The sequence below is a fragment of the Mustela nivalis genome, assembly GCF_964662115.1.
Source record: "Mustela nivalis genome assembly, chromosome: 6".
NCBI lineage: Eukaryota > Metazoa > Chordata > Mammalia > Carnivora > Mustelidae > Mustela > Mustela nivalis.
The window spans coordinates 93947459-93974986 of NC_139025.1; the positions used below are offsets into that span (position 1 = coordinate 93947459).

The window sequence follows — 27528 nt, forward strand, 5'->3', positions numbered from 1 at the left end:
GAAGAATGAGTATTCTGTTGTTTTAGGGTGGAATGTTCTGTATATATCTATGAGGTCTATCTGGTCCAATGTGTCATTCAATGCTCTTGTTTCTTTATTGATTTTCTGCTTCGATGATCTGTCTATTTCTGAGAGAGGCATGTTAAGGTCTCCTACTATTAGTGTATTCATATCAATATGACTCTTTGTCTTGATTAACAGTTTTCTTATGTAATTGGCTGCTCCCATATTGGGGGCATAGATATTTACAATTGTTAGATCATCTTGGTGGATAGTCCCTTTAAGAATTATGTAGTGTCCTTCTGTATCTCTGACTACAGTCTTTAGTTTAAAATCTAACTTGTCTGATATAAGAATCACTATCCTGGCCTTCTTTTGAGGCCCATTGGCATGAAAAATCCTTCTCCATCCCATCACTTTCAGTCTGGGTGTATCTTTAGGTTCAAAATGGGTCTCTTGTAGACAACATATGGATGGGTCCTGTCGTTTCATCCAAACTGCAACCCTGTGCCATTTTATGGACGCATTTAGGCCATTCACATTGAGAGTGATTATTGATAGATACAGTTTTATTGACATCGTGTTAACTTTGAAGTCTTTCTTTCTGCAGATTGTCTCTATATTTCTGTTCAATGCTATTCTTACAGTTTTTCCTCTTTTATAGTACCCCCCTTAATATTTACTGCAGTGTTGGGTTGGTGGTTGCATAGTCTTTTCAGCCTTGCTGGTCTTGGAAACTTTATCTCTCTATCTATTTTGAATGTCAGTCTTGCTGGATATAGTATTTACGTTCTTCTCATGCATGTTCTTCTCATTTAGTACCCTGAATATATCTTGCCAGCCCTTTCTGGCTTGCAAGATTTCTGTGGACAGGTCTGACATTATTCTGATGGGCTTTCCTCTACACGTAAGGCGTTTCTTTGTTCTAGCTGCCGTCAAGGGGGTCTGCCTACAATTATAATTCTTCATTTTTACTATTAGGTGTTTCGTGGACTTTCAAGAGACCATTCTGCCTCTAGTACATGAACGCTGGTTCCATTCTTGAGGTTGGATAAATTTTCATGGAGAACTTCTTCCACTGTATTTTCTAGACTTCTTTCTTTCTCCTCCCCTTCAGGGATTCCAATAATTCTGACGTTGGAATGTTTCATGGCATCATTTATTTCCCTGATTCTGTTTTTATGGCTTCTATGCTATTTGTTCCAGGCTTCCTCCTTATCCTTTCTCTTTATCTGTTTGTCCTCCAGATCACTAATTCTATCTTCTGTCTCAGTTACCCTAGCTTTTAGAGAATTTAGATTAGATTGGAACTCATTGAGAGCATTGTGAACATCATCCCTGGTGGCTTTCATTTCTGCCCTAATCAATTCTGTTTTGTCATCCATGGCTTTCTCCAACCTATGTATTGCCTGGATCATTGTTAGCCTGAATTCCCTTTTGACATATTGTTTATGTCAATAGATATTAGCTCTGTTGCAGAAGGCCCATACTCTGATTTTTTTCTTCCTTTGGGCATTCCTCCTCCTAGTCATTTTGGTGAGAGATGGCTGAATGGTTGTAGCTGGTTATATCGACTGTGGTGCAGTCAAGGTGCATCCTGGAACGCTTTTGAGCAATCAGGAGTCCCCACCCAAATGAAAGAAAAAGAAAGGGAGAAAAAATAAAGTAAAAAGTAAAAAATAGAGAGAGATAGAGAGAGACAGAAAAAAAAGAAAGAAAAGATAAGGCTCAGCCCAAATGAGCCCCAAGGTAAGATTTATGAAGTATACAAACAAAAACAAAAAGACTGATAAAAGTATATGAAAGGATATACATATATATATATATATATATATATATACAAAAAAAGTATAAGATATATAAGTATAAGTATAAGATTTATACACTACCAAGACAAACACAAATACACAGAATCACTGGCGGAAGAAGATGGGAGAGTGGTTATAAATTCTCAGTGTGGGCAAGGAAGGTTATTTTGATTCTTCCTGGATGTATCTTGATTTCTTTGTTAAAGGACTGAACTTTACTAAGATAAAAGGGGAATAAAAATTGGTTTACCTATAGGGGTAGCATTGATTGGGGAAAGGGGATTACCTTGAAGTTTAATTCTATATAACTATTAAAAAATAAAAATTTTCAAATAAATAAGATAAACTAAACTAAAATTTAAAAAAAAATTAAAAAATAGAAAAGCAAAAGAAAAACACAAGTATATGTATCAAAAAGTTCAGGTTAAAAGGTTATTATTATGGAATTTGATGTATTGGACATCTCACTGTGATGGTAAATAGGTTAAAAAATTATCTATATAAAAAAACTGAACCAGCAAAGTGGGAACGAATTAAAAGTAAAAGTTGTATCTATGAAGTAGTGTTGGCTGTTCTCTTGTCATCTTTCTTTTTTCTTTTTCCTTTTTTTTCCTGGTGGCTTTCTGGGGGAGGGGACTTCCACGTGGGTTTTCAGGCATTGTTCTCTGAGTTAAGCCTCCTGCCCCCCTCAAGGGAGGTGGGCTCTGAGGAAACAGGTTTTTCAGGCTTTTGTTCTCTGGAGGTTTTTATGTTTGTTTGTTTGTTTTCTCTTGCCTTGACAGCTTTTGATGGTTTTTGGAAGTTTAGAGGAAAGCAAAGTGCACTCAGACCTCCCTCTCAGAGAGAAGCCTCAGTCTGTTCCCCTGTGAGTGCTCCAGAGCACATAAGTTCCCCCTTGGCTGCTAGCAGAGCACATTCTGAGTTGCTCAAAATAGCAGAGCACATTCTGAGTTTGTGGGGACACAGGAACTCCTGCTTGTACCCAAAACCACGACAGTGGCAGCTGTCTGGGCAGCTCCAGACCACTAGAGAGGTTCCAAGCAGCGATCGCACACTGAGATTTTCCCGCTGGCCTGGGCTGGGAGTGCCTGGTCTTTCTGGGTCTGAGAGCTCTGGGTTGGCACTGTGTGCACCTTTCTAAGGGGAGGGTGTGGGGCACGTGCATCTTAGGCACTGATAGCACTGTGTGGTGCTTGTGTGGAGTGTGCAAAAAGGCTCTACATTTGCTGGCTGGTGAGGCTCCCAGCCCCTCATGGGAGCCAGACCCCATGCACCGGGGTGTCTGTCCTGGGTCTGGGGACTTAAGCCCCTGTCCCTAAATGCCCTGATTCCCACAATTTCTCCCCACGATCCTTTGCTCTTTTTGAGTGCTTTCAACCAGACTCCAAGTTAATGCTGGTCCCCAGATGCAGGGCACTCTTGTTTTGGGGTATTACTTTCCAATGGGTCACCTCTGGTGGCTCCCTCCCCCTTTTGTTTATCTTTTATTATCAGTAGGAAGTTCTCACTCTGCTTTACCTGCCCACTGGCATCTTCTGCCCCCCCGTAGCAATCCAGATGTGTATAATTCTGATCTCAGGCTGATTTCACGGGTGATCAGAGTTCTTTGGTAGGTAATCAGCTCACTTTAGGGTACAGGTTGAAATCACCCCCCTCCTACTTCCCCACAATCTTGTCTCCCCCCCTAGAAAAATCAAAGGTGGTTCTTTGAAAAAAAATCAATAAAAGCAATAAACTTCCAATCATGGCAACCAAAGGAAAAAGAGAGGAGACACAAATACCAGTATTAGATATAAAAGAGCGGTTATTACTAAGGATTAGATACTAAAAGAATAATAAGGAAATATTATGAACAACCTTAATCCCATGAATTTGTTACCTTAGATGAAATGGACTGATTAATTCCTTAAAAGACACAAACTACCAAAACTTAAGTAACGTAGAAATAGATAATATGATAAGCCTATATGTAACGAGAAACATAAATCAATAATTAATAACTTTCAGGTGTCTGGGTGGCTCAGTGGGTTAAGCCACTGCCTTCGGCTCAGGTCATGATCTCAGGGTCCTGGGATTGAGTCCTGCATCGGGCTCTTTGCTCAGCAGGGAGTTTGCTTCCTCCTCTCTCTTTCTGCCTGCCTCTCTGCCTACTTGTGATCTCTCTCTGTCAAATAAATAAATAAAATCTTTAAAAAAAATTAATAACTTTGAAAAAATGCAGCTGGGCCCACTGGTTTCACTGGTGATTTTAGCAAACACTTATAGAAGAAATGATATTAATTCTCAACAATTTCTTCCAGAAAATAGAAACAAAGGGAACACTATCTAATTCACTTTGTGAGGCTAGCATTATTCTTTTTCATAACTAAATAAGTGCTAATTATTTATTATTTTTATTATCATTTATTACTGCTACTACTATTACCATCATCATATATACCTCCCTAATATATTTTTTTAAGTTTTTATTTAAATTCTAGGTAGTTAACATAGAGTGTAATATTGGTTCAAAAGTAGAATTGAGTGATTCATCGCTTACATGTAACACCAAGTGCTCATCCAATAAGTGCCCTCCTTAATGCCCATCACCCCTTTACTCATTCTCAGCCCATCTCCCTCCATCAATCCTCAGTTTGTTATCTACCTTTTAGAGTATCTTATGGTTTGCGTCCCTCTCTTTACCCCTCCCTTCCCCTATGTTCTTCTGTTTTTGTTTTTTAAATTCCACATATGAAAGAAATAATATGGTTTTTGTCTTTCTCTGACTGACTTATTTTGGAGGCTAGCATTATTCTTATATATTTCTTTTCTAAGAAAGAAAAACTACAGAACAATATCTTTCATGAACATACATTTAAAATCCCTAACAAAATATTAGCAAATCAGCATCGAGAATCTATAAAGAGCTTAGCAAATTCAACACCCAAAGAACAAATAATCCAACCAAGAAATGTGCAGAGGACATGAACAGACATTTGTTCAAAGAAGACATCCAGATGGCCAATAAACACTTGAAAAAGTCTTCCATATCACTTGGCATCAGGGAAATACAAATCAAAACCACAATGAGATACCCCTCACACCAGTCAGAATGGCTAAAATTACAAGTCAGGAAATTGCAGATGCTGATGAGGATGCAGAGAAAGGGGAACTCTCCCACCCTGTTGGTGGGAATGCAAGTTGGTGCAGCCACTCTGGAAAACAGCAGGGAGGTTCCTCAAAAAGTTGAAAATAGAGCTACCTTATGACGCAGCAATTGCACTACTGGGTGTTTACCCTAAAGATACAAAGGTAGTTATCTGAAGGGGCACGTGCACCTGAATGTTTATAGCAGCAATGTCCACAATAGCCAAACTATGGAAAGAACCTAGATGTCCATCAACAGATGAATGGATAAAGAAGATGTGTGTGTGTGTGTGTATATATATATATAGTGTCTTATATATAATGGAATACTATGCAGCCATCAAAAGAAATGAAATCTTTCTATTTGCAATGACATGGATGGAACTAGAGGGCATTATGCTTAGCGAAATCAGTCAGTTGGAGAAAAACAGCTATCATATGATCTCCCTGATATGAGTAAGTGGAGATGAAACATGGGGGGTTTGGGGTAAAAAAATAATAAATGAAACAAGATGGGATTGGGAGCGAGACAAAACATAAGAGACTCTTAATCTCACAAAGCAAACTGAGGGGGTCCGGGGGAGATGGGTAGGGAAAGGGTGGTGGGGTTATGGACATTGGGGTGGGTATATGCTATGGTGAGTGCTGTGAAGTTATGTAAAGCTGGCAATTCACAGACCTGTACCCCTGGGGCTAATAATACATTATATGTTTATAAAAAATAAAAAAATTGGGGCACCTGAGTGGCTCAGTGGGTTAAGCCGCTGCCTTCGGCTCAGGTCATGATCTCAGGGTCCTGGGATCGAGTTCCGCATTGGGCTTTCTGCTCAGCAGGGAGCCTGCTTCCTTCTCTCTCTCTCTCTCTGCCTGCCTCTCAGTGTACTTGTAATTTCTCTCTGTCAAATAAATAAATAAAATCTTTAAAAAAATAAAAAAAAAAACAAAAAAATTTAAAAATATATATATATTAGCAAATCAAAATCATCAATATTTTAAAAAGATTATACCCAAGACCAAGGGGGAGTTATTTTTATATTATAGAAATCATATTAAAAGGAAGTAGTATAATGTAGGAACTAAATTAATGTATGTTGAAATCAGAAAATAATTGTGTTTGAATATTAGACATGATTCTAGCATAGTGACCTTGGCTCATGTATTTAATCTCCATGGTATATAATATTAGTATCTCTAAAATGGGGGTGGTAATTGTATAAATGAGGTAAAAAGCAGGTGCAGTGTTTTCACAAATAGCTATGAATGTGCTTCTAAAAGAATTCTAAATAATTCTTAATAAATTTGTTAATAACTATTTGTTTTTCACTGGTATTAATCTAAATGATAATTTATAAATAGACATTAAAATGTTAGAAGATACTGCTTGTCCTTGAAGATATATTTATGTTATATTTTATTATACATTGCATTATTATACATTGCTTTCCATTTACTTACTTAACCAAACTTCTGATACTTCTTCATTCTCTTAATTCCATACCATGAGAATTAAAAGAAAAACTCCCATGATGAATGGCCTGGGGACTAAGGTCATGGAATCATCAAATGGTCACCAAAAGCTGTTAAGTTACTGTTAGAGCTGGAACAGTTGTAAGAAGCACTACCAATATAGCACCAAAGAAGGAAATATTTTTTTTAAAAGATCCAATAACAGTAAAAATATTGCTTTCTGGTTGTTGTTTTTGTTTTTGTTTTGGCCAGGTAAGTGGAGATGATATACATCAATTGCCTGCTGAAAATATTGGCTATTTTTGTCATACTGGTAATGCATACATTTATGGCACAACAGTATAAAGCTTCTCTCTCTCTCTCCTTCCATTTTTTTTTAAATTTGCATTTCTAGTTTTGAATTCAACAAGCACTTATTAAACAGCCAGTTGCGCCAGTCTCTCCAAGGGAAGTGAGAAATATCATTTCAGGTTGTATGCATTGCTCTATATGCTTAGATTAGGTCTTAATATACAGGGAAATTTCTGAGTATTGATTATATTACATTTGGATAGGGACTAGAAAGGACCTTGGAAATTGGTTATAATGTGAATAGCCTTATACCTGCCATATGTTCACAGCAATTTCTAGAGCAGCGATTGTTTTTTATTCTGTCGGCATTAGTTTTAAATAGAAATAAGATGCAAAATAAAAGTCTTTACCACAAACCATTATCATCAGTTACCCATGCACTTATATACATACATATGCATGCCTGCATCCATCTAACCACTCATCATCTTTCCCAAACTCTTAACACTTAAATGGGTCAAGTTTTAAGAGTAAGACACAGTCCCTTCTCTCAAGAAGCTCATAGACATAGTAGGAAAGATGGAGAGACTATTTAATTGTAAATTATACTATTATGAAAAGTTTATTAGGAGAAGTTGGCAAGTCTGACATGAAAGCATGGAGGAGGAGTATATAATCCAGACTGGAGGAGAGAGAGACATCCTTGAGTAATTGTTGCATAGGTGGAATGAATTTTTAGAATAAGAAGTAGTTAGCCAAATGAAAACAGTCAGGACATATTTAGTGCAGAACAAAATTATGGGTAAACCTGAGCATTCATGAGAGTGTAAAGGGTGTCCTTGTAGTTCATGACATGATGTTTATGAGGTGAGGGGGAGGTGGGCTGTAGACGGATCTCAAGAGTTTTTATATGCCAATCCTGTGATGTTGAGAGAGCAGGAAAAAGTAATGAGGAAATTTAAGCAGTGAGTAGGCAACAGAAGATGCAAGAAGTATTACATTAGTATGTATGTTAATTGCCTCTCTTGTTTCTTTTCTTAATATTTTATTTATTTATTTGTCAGAGAGAGAGGGAGAGAGAGCAAGCACAGGCAGGCAGAATGGCAGGCAGAGACAGAGGGAGAGGCAGGCTCCCTGCCGAGCAAGGAGCCCAATGTGGGACTCGATCCCAGGACGCCGGGATCATGACCTGAGCCGAAGGCAGCTGCTTAACCAACTGAGCCACCCAGGCGTCCCACCTCACTTGTTTCTATTCCTCTGTCCTTTTTCTGTTTTTCTTTGTCCCTGTCCCTTCTCGTTCTTCCCTTTTCCTGCCACTTCCTACCCTCTCCTTCCTTACTAGTATCCATCAACTAAACAATAGATATATTTTTTAGAAACTAGCAATAGACTGCTCGCATGAGATTTTATCATGGCTATGAATCTCTGAGAACATTGTTAAAGTGGATGTTGTGATACTTAGTGACTATACGATTTACATATTTGTAAGAATTTATTTCAATTTTTAAATGCTTATTTGAATGATAGTGACATCACTACAATCTGAAATTGAAAGACTGCACATCTTGAACACCTTATTTTGTATTTAAAAATCATACTTTTAAAAAAAGATTTATTTATTTATTTAAGAGAGAGAGAGCACATGTGCACTGGCTTGTGTGACAGAGGAGGGACAGAGGGAGAGAAACTCTCTCAAACAGACTCTGCTGAGTGCAGAGCCCTACTCAACATGCAGGGCTCCATCTCAGGACCCTGAAATCATGACCTGAGCTGAAACTGAGAGTTGGATGCTTAAATGACTGAGCCACCCAGGCATCCCATTAAAAAATCAGCTTTTCGCAGTGGCAGTATCATAGCCAATGAGGTTTATCTGAGGCGCGATTATTGCTAATTGAAAAAACATCATTTTTAAGTCAAAAGCAATATAAATTATTTTAGACCATTTAAACAGTACAGAAATACTGACCTCAGGAAGTGAAAGTCACATAATATCTTACTTTTCAGAACTTATGATTTATCATATTTTGTATTAACTTTTGGAGAAAACATTTTTTATTCAAACACAAACTTTCATATTAATTTTATGCACTTTCTTGTGTTTTGCTTAAAATTTAAATCTTTCCAAGATCTGTATGTGTAGAATCATTTAGTTGATTTTAAGAGCTTCATAGTATTCCTATTGATATATGTACAAGATGTGATTAATACCTTCTCTACTGACTGACATGGGTCAACATTTTATGTATACATGTATGTATCTATTATAAATACATACATATTATATGAATATATACACTGCATACTAGGAATAGATTTGTATACTTTAAATTCTAGTAAATATTATCAATTTATAATCCCTTCATGAAGGTATAAGAGTAACTTTTATATAGAAACCTTGATAGTACTGAGAATTCTCTTTCCCTTTCTCTGTTAATCAGTAAAACAAAAATTAGTGGAGGTTGATGATGATCACTGATGATAGTGAGACTGAACATCAATAAATATGTTTATTTGCCAGTATATGTGTTGTTGTTATTCCTGGTGTTAGTTACCTATGCATGTCTTCCCACTTTTTATTTTATTATTTATTTACTTATTTATTTACTTATTTATTTATTTTTGTCTTTCAATTTTTTTTTTTTAATTTTCAACATCACAGTATTCATTGTTTTTGTACCACACCCAGTGCTCCATGCAATCCGTGCCCTCTCTAATACCCACCACCTGGTTCCCCCAACCTCTCACCCCTCCCACTACTTCAACCCTTCAGATTGTTTTTCAGAGTCCATAGTCTCTCATGGTTCACCTCCCCTTCCAATTTCCCCCAACTCCCTTCTCCTCTCTAACTCCCCATGTCCTCCATGCTATTTGTTATGCTCCACAAATAACAGAAACCATATGATAATTGACTCTCTCTGCTTGACTTATTTCACTGAGCATAATCTCTTCCAGTCCCATCCATGTTGCTACAAAAGTTGGGTATTCATCCTTTCTGAAAGAGGCATAATACTCCATAGTGTATATTGACCACATTTTCCTTATCCATTCATTTCTTGAAGGGCATCTTGGTTCTTTCCACAGTTTGGCAACCATTGCCATTGCTGCTATAAATATTGGGGTACAGATGGCCCTTCTTTTCACTACATCAGTATCTTTGGGGTAAATACCCAGTAGTGCAATGGTAGGGTTATAGGGAAGTTCTATTTTTAATTTCTTGAGGAATCTCCACACTGTTCTCCAAAGAGGCTGCACCAACTTGCATTCCCACCAACAGTGGAAGAGGGTTCCCCTTTCTCCACATCCCCTCCAACACATGTTGTTTCCTGTCTTGCTATTTTTTTCCATTCTAACTGGTATAAGTTGATATTTCAATGTGGTTTTAATTTGAATCTCTCTGATGGCTAGTGGTGATGAACATTTTTTCATGTGTCTGATAGCCATTTGTATGTCTTCATTGGAGAAGTGTCTGTTCATATCTTCTGCCCATTTTTTGATATGATTATCTGTTTCGTGTGTTTTGAGTTTGAGGAGTTCTTTATAGATCCTGGATAACAACCTTTTGTCTGTACTGTCATTTGCAAATATCTTCTCCCATTCCGTGGGTTGCCTCTTTGTTTTTTTGACTGTTTCCTTTGCTGTGCAGGAGCTTTTGATTTTGATGAAGTCCCAAAAGTTTATTTTGGCTTTTGTTTCTTTTGCCTTTGGCCTTCCCACTTTTTAAACTTAAATCTCCTCTTTGTGGAGTTACTATAGTATTTTTCATAATACTCTGATTGATGACAATATTTTTCCTTCCTATTGAAATACATCAAATTAAGGCAGTTTGCATTAATAAAAGAATTTTTGATATTTGGAAATGTTTTAATAAAGAGAAAAACAAGGTAAAATACCCAATTTTCCTACTAAGAAAAAAATGATCTTTTTTTCTTTTTACTAACTTTTATGTTTGTTGTTAAAGTATTTTTATGTATTTTATGTAGTTGGGAACATGCCAATTGTGTATTTTTTTTTAATATTCCACAATATCCACATTTTAAAATATGCCCACATTGTGTGCTCAAAATCTTTAGATGGAGTTGATTACAGGTCCTTTTGTCATACTCACTAATATTCACCTCTGTGATTATCCCATTATCCTTGCTTAATTTTGCTATATTTTATCTTAGTTTTTGTCTGTAATATTCTCCTTCCATTGCTCTTTTGGTGGCTCTTCCTAGCACAACCCTGCAGTCTTTCCTTTTAGCTACAATACTTTCTTCATGTCCATAACCCTCAGGATTCCCATTAGTTGCTGGCCTGACCCTCCAAGTCTGTTCTTGGCCATATTGGGATCATGATGCTCCCACCTACTTATGCTGCTTTCTTGCTGAGGAAGTGCAAACTTGTGACATGCAGGAGACTGGGTATGATGTGGGGTAGCAAGGGAGGAATGACGACATAAAAAAGAATGATGACATAAGAAAAAATGTTAGTAGCGTGGGGTCTGGAGAAAATATTGGTGTTGGCAATGCAAGTTGAGAACTCATGTTATTTAATTCAGATGTGAAATAAGCCTCAATAATTTGATTTGGTTTAATGATAAGGTAGTTGAGAAAATTATGTAAATAACAAATAAGTTATCATATTAGATTGAAATCTGTAACATCGAAACTTAATTTTGGGGCTACAGAAAAATGATACTATATGGTTCAAACTAATAAATACACAGAGCCCAGAGAGTAACAATTTATTGATAAGCATTAAAGATAAGCATATTTCTATTTTTTTCTAAACATATAAGTTTTAAGAATGGGTTTCCTATTCATTTTTTTTCCCCCTCAGATCTAGGGTTAGGGCTAAGATACATGCCTAGTATCCTGCTGTTCAGAGACCTCTGCAAAGGGTTAGGCTTAGGAATTAAGATTTACTATTCATTTTATTCTATAACCAGTTCTTTTTATTTAATGAAAATTATTCATATCTTTTCATGGTATGAACTTTTATTTGAGTATACAAAGTTAAATCCTTCCTCTGGCAGAATTACTATTAACAATTTAATTCTCTATTGTGGACATTTAGGTTATTTCTAATATTTTTAAAATAAATATGGTGTTGATAGATAGCCCTATAGCTTCTTTTTGAATTCATCTATTGTAAATTTAAGCAAATTTTTTTGAAGTGAGATTCTTGGTCATAAATTAAGGAAAATTAAATTTTTTTGGTATGTATTATTGTTATTTCAAAGAATTCTGCAGTTTGTTTTATTAAAGTATAGTTGATATACAACATTATATTAGTTTCAGGTGTACAGTATAGTGATTCACCAAATCTATACCTTACACAACGCTCACCATGATAAGTACAGTTACCATCTGTCACCAAACATTATTATAATATTATTGACTATATTCCCTAGCCTGTATTTTCATCCTAATCACTTACTTATTTTAGAACAGGAAATTGTACTTTTTAAAAAAAGATTTTATTTATTTATTTGACAGACAGAGATCACAAGTAGGCAGAGAAGCAGGCAGAGAGAGAGGAGGAAGCAGGCTCCCAGCTGAGCACAGAGCCTGACACAGGACTCTATGCTAGGACCCTGGGATCATGACCTGAGCCAAAGGGAGAGGATTTAACCCACTGAGCCACCCAGGTGTCCCAGGAAGATTGTAATTCTTAATTCCCTTCATGTACTTTGCCCATCCTGATACCTCTTACCCTCTGGTAATCAACCATCTCTGTATTTATGAGTCTGTTTTGTTTTTTTTTTTTAATTATTTGTCTTGCTTTTTGGATTTCACATATAAGTGAAATCATTTGGTCTTTCGCTTACTCTATCTTGACTCATTTCACTTAGCACAACACCCTCTAGGTCTATCAGAGTTGTTACAAAAGGCAAAAGACAAGATCTTATTCTTTATTATGGCTCAGTAACACTCCCTATTCCAGTGTTAGTCCATATATATGTTATATGTAGCCTAATATATATACATATATATATTTTCATATATATCTATTCATTTATCAATGGACACTTAGATTGCTTCCATGTCTTGTAAGTAATGCTGCAATAAGCATAGGAGTGCAGATATCTTTCTGAATAGATGTTTTTATTTTCTTTGAGTAAATGCCCAGTACTGGAACTGTTGAATCATATGGTATCTCTATTTTTCATCTTTTTTTTTTAAGCTTTAAAATCACTTTTATTGCTGTATAATTTACACAGAATAAAATTCACTAATTTTTAAATATACAATTTAGTGACTTGACAAATATATGCAGTTATGTAACCACAAATGCAATAAATGCATTTAAAATGTAGTTGGTGGCTAATTCTTATTTGGAGAAAGTTTAAAGAATAAACAAAATCCATAATTTATAAAGGGAAATGTGGATATATTAAATCTAGATGGTTAAATGTGGAAAAATTAAATACTAAATAATAGAAAGCACGATTAATGAGTGTATTTGATTCTTCACAGCCTCATTCATGAAAAATCATCAATATTTTAATAACTTAGGTAACTTGTGAGAGCAAAATGGCACTCTGGTGTAATCTTATTTACATTTAATTGATTACTGTTTTACTTTTCATATGATTATGATTAATAGCCATTTTGTTTTTGTTAATAGTTTTCATGTTTTATTCATTTTAAAATTGGTATGTTACATTTATGAAATGTATCTGGAAGAAGTAATTTTATATTAAAAAAGTTAATAATCTGTCTGATATTTTCCAGTGTTCTTACTTTTATTTTTATAGTGCTTTTATCTTCATACAAAAATATAAATGCATATATCTATATATACTATCCTTCTGTATCTATGTATAAGTACATGTAATATGATTTTGATTTTAATGTCTTAGTTACTGTCAACAATTTCCTTTTGTTTTGTTAATGAAGAATGTTAAGAATGAATTTTCCAGGGCAGCCTGGGTGGCTCAGTTGGTTAAGTGTCGGCCTCTTGATTTAAGTTCAGGTCATGGTCTCAGGGTTTGTTATAGGATCTAGTTCTGCATCGGACTCCACACTGGGCATAATGCCTGCTTAAGATTCTCTTCTCCCTCTCTGCCTGCCTCTCCTCCTCTCTTCCTCTCCAAAAAAAAAAAAAAAGAATTTTTCCATCTTAATGTCTAAGTATTTATATATTTCTTTCAGATATTTTTAACATTTAAACATCCATTAAAATTTCCTTGAGTTCATGTTGAAAGGCAAAAACCTGCACTTTTCCAAGTTCATTTCCTTATACCAACACTGTTGATCGAATAATTCACCTTGTCCACACTGATATATGATTCCTCAATAATCTCCTGAGAGATCACTAAGTTTACCTTATGGTTTTTATTCAGTTCTTTGCATTGAAGCTTTGGTGACTGACAGCAGAAATACACCAAGCTACTCCTTAAAATCCCCAATAATTTTCTATTGCTTTTAGGATGTAAGACAAAGTTCAATTCATGGATAAAAGCTTCCATCCTGTCTGGCCTATTACAATTATTCATCCAGCCTGATTTCAATTATCCATCCTCTTGCCTTGCTAACCTTCCTGTCTCACTATCTTTGGACATGGTGTTCCCATAGTATAGACTCTACTTTTCAGTACTAATTCCTTGTTAAGCAGAATCTGAACAATCACCACTTGAATGAGTCATATGGTTATTATGGTACTCTGTTCTTTTCCTTTTAATCTATTATCAGAGTTCTATCTGTATTTAAAGCATTTAATGTCTAGTTCCACCATTAATCTGTAAGCTTCCTGAAGTCAAGATTAGTTTTTTACCTCAAAACTTGTCATAGTACCAGGCATATGGTAGATCCTCAATAGGATTATTACATTATTCTCTCTATGTATATTAGCGGAATGGATAAATTAATACATTTAAATAAATGTTAATGTTTACAAATTTTTAAAAATGATGTTTTTAAGAAAATACCTTATGGCTATTATTGAGGATTTCCTCTTAAAACCATTCTTTTTTTTTTCTTTTTAATTTTTAATTTTTTTTATAAACATCTGATGTATTATTAGACCCAGGGGTATAGGTCTGTGAATCGCCAGGTTTATACATTTCACAGTACTCACCATATCACACACTCTCACCAATGTCCATAACCCCACCACCCTCTCCCTACCCCTGTACCCCATGCCACCCTCAGTTTGTTTTGTGAGATTAAGAGTCTCTTATGGTTTGTCTCCCTCCCAATCCTGTCTTGTTTCATTTATTCCTTACCTACCTGGCAAACACCCCATGTTGCCTCTCAGCTTCCTCATATCAGGGAGATCATATGATAATTTTCTTTCTCTGATGGACTTATTTCACTAAGCATTCTTAATAAAAGCTCACATCTGTTTTTAAATAATTTCTGATAAATTCTTTCTTCATTATTTGGTTTGGTCTTTTAGGTTCACCAGGCAAGCCAATGTATGAAGCAAATTACTCTGAAGTGACTCAATTTGTATTCTTGGGACTTGCTACCTATAGACCAGTGCAGAATTTTCTTCTTGCCTTCTCTACAGTGTTTTATGTAACAATTGTTTTGGGAAACCTCCTTGTGGTGTTTACAGTGACCTATGACCCTTACTTACATTCCCCCATGTACTTCCTTTTAGCCAATCTCTCATTTATTGATTTGTGTCTTTCTACCTTAACGGTTCCTAAGATGATATCTGATCTGCACTCAGGACACAAAACCATATCCTTTCAGGGATGTGTTATCCAGATATTTGTCCTTCATGTCCTGGGTGGATCAGAGATGGTGCTGCTGGTCGCCATGGCCTTGGATCGATATGTGGCCATATGTAAGCCCCTCCACTACCTGTCAATCATGAGCCCACAGATGTGCATTTTGCTTCTGTCTGGTGCTTGGGCTATTGGCCTCATACATTCAATGGCCCAGTTGGCTTTTGTTGTCCATTTGCCTTTTTGTGGTCCTAATGAGATAGATAGCTTTTACTGTGACCTTCCTTGGTTTATCAAACTTGCCTGCACGGACACCTACAGAATGGAATTCATGGTTACTGCCAACAGTGGGTTTATTTCCATGGGCACCTTTGTCTTATTGCTTATCTCCTATATCTTCATCTTGGTCACTGTATGGAAACATTCCTCAGGTGGTTTGTCTAAGGCCTTTTCTACTCTGTCAGCTCACATCACCGTGGTGATTTTGTTCTTTGGGCCATGCATCTTTGTTTATGTGTGGCCATTTCCCACTGTGTCAGTGGATAAATTTCTTGCCATTCTGGACTTTATGATTACACCTATTCTGAATCCTATTATCTACACATTGAGGAACAAGGACATGAAGATGGCAATGAAAAGACTGCATAGTCAAGTCCTGAATTTGAGAATGATCTCCTAAATGACTTGCGAGAAAACCAAGTGGTACCTTCTAAAAGTAATACTGTATGCATAAATGTTAAAGATTATATAATATCTTAAAACAGTTAATTTTATTTCAGCAGTTCAAAAACTTCTTGGGTAGTTTATTCTATGCTAATGGCCAATAGTGTGAAAATAAATAAGTATATACATATATATATATATATGTATATATATAAAACTATTTTGCATATCTTAAAATTTTACAATACTGAAAATACACATTTTGTGTGACTTTCATTTTGAATAGTCCATAGAATCTTGGAAAGTTTTATGAATTTGAAATCACAGTACTGTGTGTAAAAAATTTTCTGTGTTATTTGGTTGGAACATATTCTCATATAAAGAGAATGATTGGTTCTTACACCTTATTTTTGGCAAGCAAAGTAGGTTTGTTTTTAAGTTGATTCAAGTGTGCTTTTGCTTTTTTCTTTCCTTTATTACTTATGTTAACAGATAGACTCTGTTATTTGAATATAATTTTTGTCATAGATTAAATATTATCTGATATTCAACTATGCAGAAAACAATAAAGTGGACAAAAATAGTTAAACAGTTAATAATATTTGACATCATGTGAGGATCTGTTTTCTAAGAGGGAAAAGTTAAATCCTCTTCCTCTCAACTTTGCTTTTAACTATTTCCTTTAAATGTGTGCTGACATTAGAAGGACATGAATTAAAAAGTAACACTCATTAAAGAGAATAGAACTAGGATGGGATTTTGGAAGTGTTAAAGGGAAGGAATTCAGATGTAGTATTACTCAACCATGGATACAATGCAGTACTGAACACCACTCCATGTTCAAGCATGAAGGCTGTGCTTTTAAGCTGGCTGGCCTGACAGTCCACTAACGCACAAAATACAACCATGTGTTTTTCAGCTTTGGTTTTTGAAATTTTATTTTTATATTGAGATGGAATTTCCCTCCTTATGTATTTCATATTGTATTTCTCATTTATAGTCTAGAAGTAGATTGAAAAAACTTCCATATGTTTCCTCCTTTTATGTTTGGAAAAAAAATGATGATCTTATATCTTGTAGCTTTAAGATAAACATTCCTTCTGAGACCAAACATCTAAAGTCTTTCTAAGAAAAATTCCCCATGTAGAAAATTTCTCGAGGGTTATGTATGTATATGAGTATGTAGGTACCTTTTCATGTGGTAGCCTGAAAAGTCAGTTTAATTTCCTGTTAAAATCTATTTCTGTGGCAAGTTGGGCATATGCTGTTAATGATTCTAGCCATGAAGCAGAGAAAAATTTATGATAATATTCCATCATAAATAAAATGTCATTAAATCTACAGTACAAGATATAGAAGAATATCTGAATCAGAAATTCAATATCTCTGACTGTAAATGACTAATAATTAGAAAATAAGATGTAAGAACCAACTTACACTCAAAACAATATTTAAATAAGACAAAATCATTTCAGAAATGACTAATAAACTACTAGGAATTCAAAAGAGAGCTGAATAGCCAAAATTATAATGAAGATCACAAGAAATAAGGATGAAAAGAACCAAGAAAATAACACCTATTAAAAAAAAAGGTAAAAACTTTTCAGAGAGAAAGTCATATAGAGTGAGGCAAATGATATTCAATATTTGTATAATTTTTAAATGAGACAATATAATAGAATTAACTTTTCAAACTCATATTAATGTGTCAGAAGTAAAAGACCAGAATATACATAATGAAATAGCTTCTAATAAAGTTGGGAAATTTGGCCCCAGATGATTAAATCAAGGCATATTCTAATAATATTATTAGGTATTTAAAATAGAGTATCTTCTGAGCCTCCTATCAAAATAAATGAAGTACCTTAAATAGGAGAGAAAATCTGGTTTCTGACTTCTTTTTTTTTAATTTTTAATTTTTTAAAAAAATTTTTATAAACATACAATGTATTTTTATCCCCAGGGGTACAGGTCTGTGAATCGCTAGGTTTACACACTTCACAGCACTCACAATAGCACATACCCTCCCCAATGTCCATAACACCACCCCCCATCTCCCAACGCCCCTCTCCCCAGCAAACCTCAGTTTGTTTTGTGACATTAAGAGTCTCTTATGGTTTGTCTCCCTCCCAATCCCATCTTGTTTCATTTATTCTTCTCCTGCCCCCTTAAGCCCCCCATGTTGCAACTCCACTTCCTCATATCAGGGAGATCATATGATAGTTGTCTTTCTCCACTTGACTTATTTCGGGAAACATGATACCCTCTAGTTCCATCCACGTCATCACAAATAGCAAGATTTCATTTCTTTTGATGGCTGCATAGTATTCCATTCTGTATATATACCACTTCTTTATCCATTCATCTGTTGATGGACAACTAGGTTCTTTCCTTAGTTTGGCTATTGTAGACATTGCTGCTATAAACATTCAGGTGCACGTGCCCCTTCGGATAACTACGTTTGTATCCTTAGGGTAAATACCCAGTAGTGCAATTGCTGAGTCATAAGGTAGTTCTATTTTCAACATTTTGAGAAACCTCCATGCTGTTTTCCAGAGTGGCTGTACCAGCTTGCCTTCACACCAACAGTGTAGGAGGGTTCCCCTTACTCTGCATCCTCGCCAGCATCTGTCATTTCCTGACTTGTTAATTTTAGCCATTCTGACTGGTGTGAGGTGTTATCTCATTGTGGTTTTGATTTGTATTTTCATGATGCCCAGTGATGTGGAGCACTTTTTCATATTCTGTTGGTCATTTGGATGTCTTCTGTGCAGAAATGTCTGTTCATGTCTTCTGCCCATTTCTTGATTGGATTATTTGTTCTTTGGGTGTTGAGTTTGCTAAGTTCTTTATAGATTTTGGACACTAGCACTTTATCTATTTATGTCGTTTGCAAATATCTTCTTCCATTCTGTCAGTTGTCTTTGGCTTTGTTAACTGTTTCCTTTGCTGTGCAAAAGCTTTTGATCTTGATGAAATTCCGATAGTTCATTTTTGTCCTTGCTTCCCTTGCCTTTGGCAATGCTCCTAGGAAGATGTTGCTGTGGCTGATGTCCAAGAGGTTGCTGCCTGTGTTTTCCTCAAGGATTTTGATGGATTCCTCCTCACATTGAGGTCCTTCATCCATTTTGAATCTATTTTCATGGATGGTGTAAGGAAATAGTCCAATTTCATTTTTCTGCATGTGGCTGTCCAATTTTCCCAACACCATTTATTGAAGAGGCTGTCTTTTTTCCATTGGACATTCTTTCCTGCTTTGTCGAAGACTAGTTGACCATAGAGTTGGGAGTCAATTTCTGGGCTCTCGATTCTGTTCCATTGATCTATATGTCTGTTTTTGTGTCAGTACCATGCTGTCTTGATGATGACAGCTTTGTAATAGAGCTTGAAGTCCGGAATTGTGATGCTACCACCTTTGGCTTTCTTTTTCAACATTCCTTTGGCTATTCGAGGTCTTTACTGGTTCCATATAAATTTTAGGATTATTTGTTCCATTTCTTTGAAAAAAATGGATGGTATTTTGATAGGAATTGCCTTAAATGTGTAGATTGCTTTAGGTAGCACAGACATTTTCACAATATTTATTCTTCCAATCCAGGAGCATGGAACATTTTTCCATTTCTTTGTGTCTTCCTCAATTTCTTTCATGAGTACTTTATAGTTTTCTGAGTATAGATTCTTAGCCTCTTTGGTTAGGTTTATTCCTAGGTATCTTATAGTTTTGGGTGCAATTGTGAATGCTATTGACTCCTTAATTTCTCTTTCTTCTGTCTTGTTGTTGGTGTACAGAAATGCAACTGATTCCTGTGCATTGATTTTATATCCTGACACTTTACTAAATTCCTTTACAAGTTCTAGCAGTTTTGGAGTGGAGTCTTTGGGTTTTCCACATATAGTATCATATCATCTGCAAAGAGTGATAGTTTGACTTCTTCTTTGCTGATTTGGATGCCTTTAATTTCCTTTTGTTGTCTGATTGCTCAGGCTAGGACTTCTAGTACTATGTTGAATAGCAGTGATGATAATGGACATCCCTGCCGTGTTCCTGACCTTAATGGAAAAGCTTTCAGTTTTTCTCCATTGAGAATGATATTTGCAGTGGGTTTTTCATAGGTGGCTTTGATAATATTGAGGTATGTGCCCTCTATCCCTACACTTTGAAGAGTTTTGATCAGGAAGGGATGCTGTCAATGCTTTTTCAGCAACTATTGAGAGTATCATATGGTTCTTGTTCTTTCTTTTATTGATGTGTTGTATCACACTGATTGATTTGTGGATGTTGAACCAACCTTGCAGTCCTGGAATAAATCCCACTTGGTCGTGTTGAATAATCCTTATAATGTACTGTTGAATCCTATTGGCTAGTATTTTGGTGAGAATATTTGTATCTGTGTTCATGAAGGATATTGGTCTGTAGTTCTCTTTTTTGATGGGATCCTTTTCTGGTTTGGGGATCAAGATGATGCTGACCTCATAAAATGAGTTTGGAAGTTTTCCTTCCATTTCTATTTTTTGGAACAGTTTCAGGAGAATAGGAATTAGTTCTTCTTTAAGTGTTTGGTAGAATTCCCCTGGGAAGCCGTCTGGCCCTGGACATTTGTTGGTTTGGAGATTTTTGATGAGTGTTTCAATCTCCTTACTGGTTAAGTGTCTGTTCAGGTTTTCTATTTCTTCCTGGTTCAGTTGTGGTAGTTTATATGTCTCTAGGAACGTATCCATTTCTTTCAGATTGTCAAATTTGTTGGCGTAGAGTTGCTCATAGTATGTTATTATAATTGTCTGTATTTCTTTGTTGTTAGTTTTGATGTCTCCTCTTTCATTCATGATTTTATTTATTTGGGTCCTTTTTCTTTTCTTTTTGATAAGTCTGGCCAGGGGTCTATCAATCTTATTAATTCGTTCAAAGAACCAGCTTCTAGTTTCGTTGATTTGTTCTATTGTTTTTGGGGTTTTTTTTTTTTTTTTTTGGTTTCTATTTCATTGATTTCTGCTCTGATTTTTATTATTTCTCTTCTCCTGCTGGGTTTACGTTTTTGTTTTTGTTTTTTCTTGTTCTTTCTCCAGCTCCTTTATGTGGAGGGTTTGGTTTTGTAATTGAGACCTTTCTTGTTTCTTGATAAAGGCTTGTACTGCTATATATTTTCCTCTCAGGAATGCCTTTGCTGTGTCCCACAGATTTTGAACCATTGTGTTTTCATTATCATTTGTTTCCATGAATTTTTTCAATTCTTTGTTAATTTCCCATTCATTCTTTAGAAGGATGCTGTTTAGTCTCCATATATTTGGGTTCTTTCCAAATTTCCTCTTGTGATTGAGTTCTAGCTTCAGAGCATTGTAATCTGAAAATATGCAGGGAATGATCCCAATTTTTTGATACCAGTTGAGACCTGATTTAGGATCCAGGATGTGATCTGTTCTGGAGAATGTTCCATGTGCACTACAGAAGACTGTGTATTCTGTTGCTTTGGGAGGAAATGTTCTGAATATATCTGTGATGTCCATCTTCTCCAGTGTGTCATTTAAGGCCTTTATTTCCTTGCTGATCTTTTGCTTGGATGATCTGTCCATTTCATTGAGGTGAGTGTTATAATACCCTACTGTTATTGTCAATGTGTTTCTTTGATTTTGTTATTAATTGGTTTATATAGTTGGCTGCTCCTATGTTAGGGGCATAGATATTTAAAATTGTTAGATCTTCTTGTTGGACAGACCATTTGAGTATGATATAGTGTCCTTCCTCATCTCTTATTATAGTCTTTGGCTTAAAATCTAATTGATCTGATTGGGATTGCCACCCCAGCTTTCTTTTGATGTCCATTAGCATGATAAATTGTTTCCACCCCCTCACTTTAAATCTGGAGGTGTCTTCGGGTCTAAAATGAGTTTCTTGTAGGCAGCATATTAATAAATTTTGTTTTTTTATCCATTCTGATACCCTGTGTCTTTTGATTGGGATATTTAGCCCATTTACATTCAGGGTAACTATTGAGAGATACGAATTTATTGCCATTATACTGCCTGAAAGGTGACTGCTACTGTATATTGTCTCTGTCCCTTTCTGATCTACTACTTTTAGGCTCTCTCTTTGCTTAAAGGACACTTTTCAATATTTCTTGTAGAGTTGGTTTGGTGTTTGCAAATTCTTTCAGTTTTTGTTTGTCCTGGAATCTTTTTCTCTTTCCTTCTATTTTCAATGGTAGCCTAGCTGGATATAGTATTCTTGGCTGTATGTTTTTCTTGTTTAGTTCTCTGAATATATCATGCCAGGTCTTTCCGGCCTGCCAGGTCTCTGTCGATAAGTCTGCTGCCAATCTCATATTTTTACCATTGTATGTTACAGACTTCTTTTCCCAGGCTGCTTTCAGATTTTCTCTTTGTCGGTAAGACTTGTAAATTTTACTATTAGGTGACGGGGTGTGAACCTGTTCATATTGATTTTGAAGGGGGTTCTCTACACCTCCTTGATTTTTATATTTTTTCCCTTTGCCCTATTAGGGAAATTCTCTCCAATAATTCTCTGCAATATACCTTCTGCTCCCCTCTCTCTTTCTTCTTCTTCTGGAATCCCAATTATTCTAATGCTGTTTCGTCTTATGGTGTCACTTATCTCACGAATTCTCCCCTTGTGGTCCAGTAGCTGTTTGTCCCTCTTTTGCTCAGCTTCTTTATTCTCTGTCATTTGTTCTTCTATATTACTAATTCTTTCTTCTGCCTCATTTATTCTAGCAGTAAGAGCTTCCATTTTTTATTGCACCTTATTAATAGCTTTTTTTATTTCAACTTGGTTAGATTATAGTCCTTTTATTTATCCATAAATAGCTTTTATCTCTCCAGAGAGGGTTTCTCTAATATATTTCATGCCTTTTTTGAGCCCAGCTAGAACCTTGAGAATCGTCATTCTGTACTCTAGATCTGACATATTAGCAATGTCTGCATTAATTAGGTCCCTAGCCTTTGGTACTGCCTCTTGAATTTTTTTTTGGTGAATTTTTCTACCTTGTCATTTTGTGCAGATAAGAGTATATGAAGGAGCAAATAAAATACTAAAAGGGTGACAAAGACCCCAGGAAAAGACATTTTAACCAAATTAGAATAGACCCCAAATCGTTGGGGGGAGAAAGGGGATAAAAAGAGGTTCAGTGAAAAAAAAAAAAAAGCAATTAAAGAAAATAAAGAAAAAAATAAAAAAGAAAAATATATATATATTCAATAAACTATTTTTAAAATGTTAAAAAAGAAAAGAATAAAAGTTTCAAAAAAATTTAACCAAAGATGAAAATAAATTAAAAAGAAAATTAAATTAACTGCAAGACTAAAGAATCATGGGGCAAAAGCCATGAGTTCCATGCTTTGCTTTCTCCTCTCTGGAATTCCGCTGCTCTCCTTGGTATTGAACCTGCACTCCTTGGTAGGCAAACTTGGTCCTGGCTGGATTTTTTGTTGATCTTCTGGGGCAGGGGCCTGTTGTAGTGATTCTCAAGTGTCTTTGCCCCAGGCAGAATTGCACCACCCTTACCAGGGTCTGGGCGGAGTAATCTGCTCAGGTTTGCTTTTAGGACCTTTAGTTCCCTGAATGCTTTCCGTAGATTTCTGGAGGATGGGAATAAAAATGGCGGCCTTCCAGTCTCTGGCCCAGAGGAGTGGAGAGCTCGGAGTCCCACTCCTCAGTGCACTCTCATAGAACAGCACCCAATCACTCCCGTCTTCCTTGCCTCCAGCCGGGCTCCGAGCTCACCCAGCCTGTGACTGGTTCAAGATAACCCAGAGCTGAGTGCTCACTCCTCGGCTCTGTCTCTGTAACCGGCTTTCCGGCTCTAATACCTGCAAACTCTACGACACTCAGACACCCCCATCCTTCTGTGACCCTGTGGGACCTGGAGCCATGCTGTCCCTATGTGGGCCTCACCCCACTTTAGCTTCTGGAGAAATGTCCCTCAGCGGAACAGACTTTTAAAAGTCCCGTTTTTGTGCTCCGTTGCTCCGCCACTTCCTGGGAGCCAGCCCTCCCCCTGGTCTATCTTCCCATGGCTTTGGATTCACTTCTCTGCCAGTCATACCTTTCAGAAAGTGGTTGATTTTCTGTTGAATTGCTGTTCTTCTTCTCTTCAATCTCCCCTGGTTTCTGACTTCTTGGTAGTAGCATAAAAAGAAAGGTGGCAACAATGGAGCTATGTTTCCAAATCTATCTTTCAATTATATCATGATTAAAGAAAAATGATGTCAAGTATGCAAGCTTTTGAACAATGTTTTATGTATAGCAAACAACAAAACAGATTTATTGACTGGCATTGAAAAATGTTCTATCTAAAGCAGGTCAAGTGGTAAAATACAATAATTGAAAATAATAATTATCAAAATGTAACCACACTAAGCTATATATGTTGGTTCTATGAATGTTTATCAGATTTTTAAACCAATATTAGAGAATACAGTTTTTCAAGTATACATGTAACATAACTGGAAACACCAGTGATTGATTATTTAATGTCTAATTCTTTCACTAAGGAGTATACTTCCTGAAGACAGGTGGGAGTTCTATGCCAGAACTTGACACAGTATCTAGTATATATTGGGTATTTTCAGTAGGTGGTCAGTGAAAGCTAATTGAATAAATGAATTATTAGAGGCCCTTTGTGCCTGATAATGAAGATTGTTTCCAATTGCCCACAGTTGGAAACCAACTGAGATCTTTAAACACTTCTAACATACTGAATTTCAGTTTTTTCTTTTATGTAAACACAAAATCAATGGACAGAGGAAAACAGTTTGTGGTGACCTTTTATAACTTTTGGACCATGCAACAATTCCTATTTTCTTTTCTATTTCTTTAAGCATTTTCATCACCCCAAATAAAGCTCATACCAATTAACAGTCCCAATCCCCTTCTCCTCACATGTCATGGCAGCTATAAATCTTTCTGTCTCTATGGTTTTGACTATTTTGGAAATTTCATATAAATGGAAGTGGCTTCTTTCATGTAGCATAATGTTTTTAATGTTTTCTCATTCCTTTTAATGGCTGTAAAATATTCCATTATTTGACTATACCACATTTTGCGTATCTATTTATCTGCTGACAAACATTTGCTTTGTCTCTACTTTTTGGGTATTGTGAATATTGTTTCTATAAACATTTGTGCACAGTTTTTGTTTGTTTGTTTGAACATCTGTTTTTAATTCTCTTGAATAGAACTGCAGGGTCATATAGTAAATTCATGTTTAATATTTTGAGAACAACTAAACTTTTCCACTGTGACTGCATCATTTTACATTCCCACCAGCAGTATGTACGGCCATCCTAATTTCTTCATATCTTCACCAACATTTGTTATTTTATTATTTTTTCATTATGGAAAATGTAATGAGTGTGAAGGAAAATCACATTTTTTAAAGAACTTATTCATTTATTTGAGAGTATCTGAGAGAGAGAACAAGTGGTAGGAGGGGCAGAAGGAGAAGCAGACTCCCTGCAGAGCAAGGAGCCCCATATGGGGCCCCATCCCAGGACCCTGGGTTCATGACCTGAGCTGAAGGCAGATGCTTAACTTATTGAGCCACCCCGGTGCTCCACATTTTGGTTTTGATTTGCCTTCCTTTAGTAACAATAATGTTGAGCATCGTTTCATGTGGTTTCTGGTTGGCCACCTATTCATTCTCTGGAGAGAAATGTCATTTCATATCTTTTGTTCATTTTAAAATTAAGTTGTTTGTGTTTTTATTATAGAGTTTTTAAAACACCTTTTTAAAAAAGATTTATTTATTTATTTTAGAGAGAGAGAGAAAGAGAGAGGGCATGAGTATGAGGAAGGACAGAGGAAAAAAGATCTTAAGCAGACTTCCTGCAGAACGGGTATGAGGTTTATTTTGGGTGATGAAAATGTTTTAAGAAATAAAAAAGAAAATAGGAATTGTTGCATTGTCCAAAAATTATAAAAGGCCACCACAAACTAATTTCCTCTCTTCATTGATTTTGTGTTTACACAGAATTTTGTTGTTTGAAGAATTGCAATTCAATTTGTGAAATTAAGGGCATTGCTTTGTATTTGGAATTAGCATGCATAGAGCCTTCCAAACTTCCAGTTATTTCCCTGCTTTGTTCATTAATATGCAACATAAAGCAGTAATTGTACAAAGCTTACCAGGGGCCATCTTAGTGACCAGCCAACTACCCTACGTAAGTAAAATACATGGTACCATCTTTAAAAAAAAAAACACCTACCCTCTTACATTTTGTCTAAATTAACAAGTACATTCTTAACAACCCTATAAGATATACAGATGAAAAAGAAGTTTGCTTGCCTTTCAGTAACTTATTCACTTTTCACTTTTGTTTTTGTCCAAGGGATTATTCATATTTTAAGAAGCTCTACAGGAGGCAGTAGAACATTTTATTAAAGGACCTCTGAAATTCTTAACTCTAAGGCTGAGATTTTTCACAAAGGTAGTAATGATAACTTTGGGATTAATAAAGTTGAAAAATTAGGGAAAGGGCACAAATGAGTTACTCTCTAAGGAGTTAAAAATACATTAAAAATACATACACATTTTTCATGCTTTTCTAGATTCAATGTTTATCCATTAAGATTTTTTATTTTTTAATTTTTTTAAAGCTATTATTTATTTATTTGACAGAGATCACAAGTAGGCAGAGAGGCAGGCAGAGAGAGAAGAAGAAGCAGGCTCCCTGCTGAGCAGAGAACCTGATGTGGGGCTCCATCCCAGGACCCTGAGATCATGACCTGAGCTGAAGGCAGAGGCTTAACCCACTGAGCCACCCAGGTGGCCCTATTTTTTACTTTTTATTTTTTTTCCATTTTATTTTATTTCTCTCCAGTGTTCTAAAATTCATTATTTATGCACCACACCCATTGCTTCATGCACTAAGATTTTTTAAATAACAATTTCCCTAAAACTGTGAAATTCTCAACATTTATGTTTTTATAAGAGAAACTTGGACTCAGAATTTAATGGATTGCCTGAGAGATACATTAGGTAAGGCACATAGGGAGAAAGTCCAAGTTCCTTCTACTAGCTTAAGATACCTTCCTTTTCTCTCAGGTTGTAGTTTTATCTTACTTCTCTAGTAATAGAGTTTTATAGAATTTCTCATTGGATATATAAACCTTTTTACTTCTATTTCTATGTTAAATGTTATCTTAGCATATAATACTGTATCCTGTATGAAAAACTTAATTCTCTTAAATGGCAAGATCCACTTAAGCCAAGATAGCTGGAAGTTGCTAATATCCAGTAGCCATCAAAGAACAGAGATCTTTTTTTTTTTTTTAAAGATTTTATTTATTCATTTATTTGACAGGCAGAGATCACAAGCAGGAAGAGAGACAGGCAGAGAGAGAGAGAGACAGAGAGGGAAGCAGGCTCCCTGCTGAGCAGAAAACCAGATGCGGGACTCGATCTCAGGACCTCAAAATCATGACCTGAGCTGAAGGCAGCGGCTTAATCCACTGAGCCACCCAGGCGCCCCAGAACAGAGATCTTTTAAAGCAGACCT

At 35.9% G+C, this 27528-nt stretch overlaps 1 protein-coding gene across 1 annotated transcript in view; it reads left to right on the top strand.

Moving 5' to 3' along the window:
• The window catches only part of LOC309867699 (olfactory receptor 4F3/4F16/4F29), a gene marked incomplete at both ends in the record, with an annotated part of 348174 nt that extends 332141 nt beyond the window's left edge, over window positions 1–16033 (top strand). The window contains one exon of the mRNA XM_082736766.1: window positions 15179–16033. Within this exon, the coding sequence (XP_082592892.1) occupies window positions 15179–16033 (855 nt within the window). The remainder of the gene's footprint in view (window positions 1–15178) is intronic.
• Window positions 16034–27528: the final 11495 nt, after the last annotated feature.